Source organism: Camelina sativa, chromosome 12, assembly GCF_000633955.1.
Source record: "Camelina sativa cultivar DH55 chromosome 12, Cs, whole genome shotgun sequence".
Taxonomy (NCBI): domain Eukaryota; kingdom Viridiplantae; phylum Streptophyta; class Magnoliopsida; order Brassicales; family Brassicaceae; genus Camelina; species Camelina sativa.
The window spans coordinates 32,241,262-32,247,413 of record NC_025696.1 but is presented as its reverse complement, the minus strand read 5'-3'; the positions used below and the strand labels follow the sequence as shown (position 1 = coordinate 32,247,413).

General features: G+C 35.5%; 2 protein-coding genes across 2 annotated transcripts; both read right to left on the bottom strand.

Moving 5' to 3' along the window:
- LOC104734078 lies at positions 6-2,852 on the bottom strand (the record flags this gene model as incomplete). The annotated part of the gene is made up of 4 exons (XM_010453584.2): positions 2,000-2,852; positions 1,613-1,906; positions 1,250-1,531; positions 6-245 (listed from the first exon to the last, which is right to left on the bottom strand). Coding segments are annotated over exons 1-4 (1,599 nt in total), but the record flags the coding sequence as incomplete, so codon positions are not given.
- LOC104733020 lies at positions 4,560-6,141 on the bottom strand. Its single transcript, XM_010452628.2, has one exon. It carries the CDS (start codon positions 5,256-5,258, stop codon positions 4,629-4,631), a length of 630 nt encoding a protein of 209 aa, XP_010450930.1. The 5' UTR covers positions 5,259-6,141; the 3' UTR covers positions 4,560-4,628.

Sequence of the window (6,152 nt, the reverse complement as noted above, 5' to 3'; positions counted from 1 at the left end):
AATTTAGCTTTCTGAACTTGGGTAGTTATATCCTCAACATCGTCAGAAGCTTTAGCAGTTATCTTCTTTTTCTTGGAAGTTTCCTTCTTCTCAACCTTCACAGATTCCTTCTTTTCAAAGAGAGGAAGTTTCTCTGATATCTCATCTTCTTCTTTCTTCTTATTCTTGACAGTGTAAACCTTCCTCACCACCCTTTGAACTGGAAATTCATCTTGTGATGTCTGCTTCATCTCAACAATCCATGACTGCAACCAAAAAGAACATGAGAAGAACGAGGTAAGAAAATCGAGAAATGATATGTATTAGAAAAAAAAAACAGAACATGAGAAGTTTGATATTAAGATGAGAACCGTATAAGTTTAAAACAAAAAAAAAGAACATGAAAGTAAAACAGATACGCTTGAACAAACACAACATGAGAAGTAAAAAAATAAACAGAACATAAGAAGTTTAAAAAAAACAGAACAAGTGAAGTAAAAAAATAAACAGAACATAAGAAGTTTTACAAAAACATAACATGTGAAGTTTTAAAAGAAAAAAACATGAGAAGGTTTAAAATAACAGAACATGAGAAGTTCTAACAAAACAGAAAATGAGAAGTTTGATATAAATATGAGAACCGTATAAGTTTAAAACAAACAAAAAAAGAACATGAGAAGTAAAACATGATACGCTTTTAAAAAACAGAACATGAGAAGTAAAAAAATAAACAGAACATGTGAAGTTTTAAAAAAACAGAACATGTGAAGTTTAAAAAAAACATAACATGAGAAGCTTTAAAAAAACATAACATGAGAAGCTTTAAAAAAACAGAACATGAGAAGCTTTAAAAAAAACAGAACATGAGAAGCTTTAAAAATTCAGAACATGAGAAGCTTTAAAAAAACAGAACATGAGAAGCTTTAAAAAAAACAGAACATGAGAAGCTTTAAAAATTCAGAACATGAGAAGCTTTAAAAAAACAGAACATGAGAAGCTTTAAAAAAAACAGAACATGAGAAGCTTTAAAAATTCAGAACATGAGAAGCTTTAAAAAAACAGAACATGAGAAGCTTTAAAAAAAACAGAACATGAGAAGCTTTAAAAATTCAGAACATGAGAAGCTTTTAAAAAACAGAACATGAGAAGCTTTAAAAAAAACAGAACATGAGAAGCTTTAAAAATTCAGAACATGAGAAGCTTTTTAAAAACAGAACATGAGAAGCTTTAAAAAAACAGAACATGAGAAGTAAAGGAAAATGTAACTTACAGGTGCTTTACTTGTTCCCTCATCATCGTTAATGGTGTGCGAAGTGGCATCATTCCGTACATCAGCTTCTTTTGGCTCTTTTCTTTCTTTCTCCAATGCTTTAATCCTCTCACCCATCTCCTCTTTGAACACCGTCATTTGTTTTTCAACGCATGTTTCAAATTTACTCTCCAAGACATCTATTCGACTGTTGAGTGTTTTGCCCAAGTCAGAAATAGTCTCATTCATTTTCTCAATCGCCCTCCAAATATCCAAAGAAATTGACGTGTCATCCTTACCATCCTACAATAACATGTTCATTATTATCATAATAGAGAAGACAAAAAATGTTAATCAATTACGGTAAAGAAAATGAAACCTTACCTCCATGTTGGTTACATTTTCTCCTTGTTCACATTTAGGATCACTATCTGTCCATCTTTTTTTCTTAGGATTGCACCCTCTGTTGTCATTCACCTTATCAGCTTCAGCTCTTCTTTTCTTCTTTTTTGAACTTATACCAACTGTCTTGCCACAACTCCAAGCATCTAGAGACAAACGGTTATGAATGAGATCTTTAATTAGCTCGTCTAGGTGTGGATCCGTATGCTCCTCTGAGTCAGACCATAGAGGATACATGTCTTCCTCTGAAACATGAATCATATGCCTAACACGAACCTACAAGCAATGAATAAAGTAAGTTTCAATTCACACAAATTATTAGTACATGTCAAAAAATAATTTTTAAAAAAAAAATAACAAACTACTAACCTGTCCGTGCAAATGCTTCTCTTTTTTGAAGAAGTCTGTGAAGTTGATACGTTTTCGTGATGATCGCCAATCAAGAAGTGGAACACCACTCGCTTCTGTCCTTCTAAACCCATAACTTTCTCCAATTCCAGGAACACTCTCATACAGCCAAATCAACATAGCATGAACGCAGCCGTGTATGGTGTATGAATCTCCGTCATAGTCAACTATCTTAACAGAATTCACTAAACTACTAAAAGCCACCCGACCCCATGGATGTTTTTCAAAAGCAACAGGATCTAAAACTCTCTTAGCAGTCACCAATGGGATTCTAGATGTATGATGAATTCCATGTACGCATACTGACAACAGACATAACCTACCAACCATCATCCTCTTATCAAAATCCCATGTTTTGTTAGAATCAATCACGTTTACCAACTCAGTCCACATAGGACCATCAAGGGTTGTTGGTATTTTCATTTCTTTCCATAAATCATGGTGATCAACATCAAAGTTCTCTAAAGGGTCAAATGCATCACAATTTAACCTTGTTATCTCTGCAAACTCATTTAAAGAAAATCTAATTGGCCTATCATCGATCAAAGACCAAACCTCATGGATGTTGTTGATTCTCAGCTGATGTGTGAGTAGAAAGTGAACTCTCTGCGCAGCCCAAGTGTATTCCAATTCAGTAAACTTTATAAATACTCCAAGAGATGATTCCTTGAGTTTGTCCCAGACATCCACCCCTAATCCTTCTCTCAAAAATCCAATTTTGGACACAAAACAATTGTGGTTCATGCTCCTATGTTGGAGAGGCGATTTTCCATCTTCATAAAGTAGAGGAGGATATTTGATGCTCTTGCTTGAAGATGCCATTCCTAAACAATATATCAAATCTCTCTCTCATTAAAAGAAACCAAAGAGAATCCGATAAGCAATTATATCCAAAAACAACAAATCGACACAAAAGAATATATAAAATCAAGACACCATTCTTCAATGACTAAAGACTCAAAATATTTAAAAACGTGAAGCTCATGACCATCAATTGAGACTTGTGGACAACAGTTGGAATTGAAACTTTATCAGTGACAATATAATCGTTTCTCTTTTACTTAAAAATGTTAGAGATCCAATGATCTCAAAAGAGAACTACTTACGTAACAATTCATGGCCATTTGGTTACTATATATTCCAGAATTCTGACACGCACTACCAACAATCAGATGTAGTATAACTAACACCAAACAAGAGTCACCAAGAAAAGAAGAAAAAAAGTTTGTTCAGACTATTAGCTGCAGTATAGACATCTCACGTTAAAAAATAATCTTAATCTGCAAATTATAAACATTGTCATTGTTGATAGAATCCTGTAAATTTACTAACGGAAAAACAAAAATCTCATCCGTGAATAAGGATAAAAGATATACCTGCTTTTAGTTTCGACAATTATCTGCAGATGGTTGACTTAATCTTCTGTTAAGTCCAATGCCACTAATTTATCAAATCCTCCTTAGGACTCTAAAATCATACAAACATCATACAATTCAATGGAAATCAAAGAGCTTGCATAATGTAGACAGTGATAATTGGAGAAAATATCATATCATAAAGCCTAACCGGAATAATCAAGCTCTTGACAATCAAGCTCTTGAGAATCAAGACCCAACAAGAAGCCTAATCCTTCCCACGGAATCTGTCACAAGAGCAATACCCAAAAGAAAAACAAGGTTAATCTACAATTGCAGTTAACAAATCTGTTCATGGTTATAATAATCCAATTAAAACTCACCGCCGGAGAAAATCACCAACCACCGAAGCCACTAAGTTCAAAGCCACCGGAATTCTTTAACCCAACTACGCCGTCGTCTGTAACTGGACGGAGAAGTGAACACCGGTGATTACAGCTCTTAATCGCCGGCGGAAGATGACGGCAAATCGGGTCCTTCCCACGGAATCTGTCACAAGAGCAATACCCAAAAGAAAAACAAGGTTAATCTACAATTGCAATTAACAAATCTGTTCATGGTTATAACAATCCAATTAAAACTCACCGCCGGAGAAAATCACCAACCACCGAAGCCACTAAGTTCAAAGCCACCGGAATTCTTTAACCCAACTACGCCGTCGTCTGTAACTGGATGGAGAAGTGAACACCGGTGATTACAGCTCTTAATCGCCGGCGGAAGATGACGGCAAATCGGGTTTTTAATGGGGACTGTATAACCTCTTCTTCGTTCTTCGTTCTTCGCCGGCGGACGACACAAAGTTTTGTTTTTTAAAAAAAATGTCGGGCTTGGGACTTTGACTTAATCGATTTGGTTTGGGATTTTTTTTTTGGGATGTTTTCTATTGATTTTTTTTGGGATTTTTTATTTCCTATTTTATTTTTGATTGGGCTTTTAGTAATTTTAACACAATATTGTGTTATTCTAGTTTTTCCTTGAAGGAGGGTGTCAATCTAGCAATATTTTTTCAAATTTGTGTCAATCTGGTCATTTTCACTTTAATTTATGTATTCATTAAGAGAAATCATACATCATACATGATATACTTTTTGTTCGAAATGCAGAAGTTAAGGAATAGAAGAGTAGAGAATAAAACATTACATCACTGAACTCCACAACAAGTCTCATGATTCTTATTAATAAAAGAACATTGATCTCAACTTGTTCTTGTTTTTTCCACCATCAAGATTTATCGAACCTAACCCAAACAAATTCCCCGAAGGAACCATGTCCAGAAACGAACTCACCCTAACCACACCTCCATTGCCTTTGTAACTGTAACCTCCAACATGCATGTGGTTCTTCTTCATTGCCGGTTTTATAAAACTACTGTTTAAAGAAGAAGACGAAGACGAAACCTGACGCTTCATAGAGTTCGAATCGGTTGAGTTACACCCAAGTAATGGCAACTTCACCTCGTCTTCTTGGTCTCCGATTTCTTCTATTTCAAAATCTTCGATTGGGTTAATATCCGGTCTAGGTAAGCCGGTTTTATATTTATCGGATTTACTACGATATATTGGCTCCGTAATCTTTTTCATTTCTGTAGGGAGGATTTTGCCTTCGTTAAAGAAGTCTTCGGCGGACCACGAGCTCTCGCCGGAGATTACGTCGCGAGAAACCGAGAACTCGAAAGGGAAGCCCCAGTAAAAGTTGGAGAAGTCCAACGGATTTTGTACCGGACGCTGCTCGATTGGTATGGAATCAGAATGGCAAAAATCGTTAGAAAATGAGATTCTTGGACTGTCACTACCATTTTCTGGCATCGTTAGAATCTTTTGGAGGGGATTGAACAAATAGATGGGATATGAAGACTCTATTGTATGTGTGAGATTTTATGTATAGGGGACAATTAAATGAAGGGGTGTGTTTATTTTCAAATGTTCGGTTAAAGTTTGGTATATGTCTTTGATTTTTAGCAATTCATTTATAAGTTTTTATTTTTTGGTATAGTGTCAATTCATTTTTCCGATGATTTTATCACTTGTTTCTGCATGATGCTGATGATAATTTTTTTTAATCTACTTCATTTATAGATATAGCTCTTGTTCTAAGTTTTGTCGGACAAGCCAAAACCCACACCCAAAACTTGGATCATCACCTTCTGAGTCAGAACCTCTTGCGTCGGATTTCACGGCTAGGGTTGGGAGATTGCTTCTCGGAGAAGTAACATCGGTCTTCTTAGAAATCATGTCGGTGGCCGAGTGAGAGAGGCTTTTTCAGTCTGAGAAGAGCTCGTTTGCGTGAGAAAACCGTTGTTTTGAATTCTGTCGTACGCAAAAATCGAACTCGGGGCTTGAATTGAGACATGACTGGTCTAAATCTGATCGGAGAGGGACTCTCTCTTCGGAATGGTGAAGATTGTGAGATGATATTGAGGTTACTCTGCCTTTAAGACTCATCGTGAAGATTATTAAAAGAAAAAGAAAATAAATGTTTTTGACGAATGGTCTTAATAAAAAAACATTGTGAGGTGTAGAAAAGAAGAGCAACAATATATCTCATTTACAATTTTGCTATTACATGAGTTTACAGAATAATACACGAGACACTAAAAGCTTTGCAAGCCTATAGATGGATTTGGGTAAGAACATACACTTACTGACTTAGATATGTTTGTAAATTCGATTTCTGCCACGACCAACATTGTGTGTGGGGGG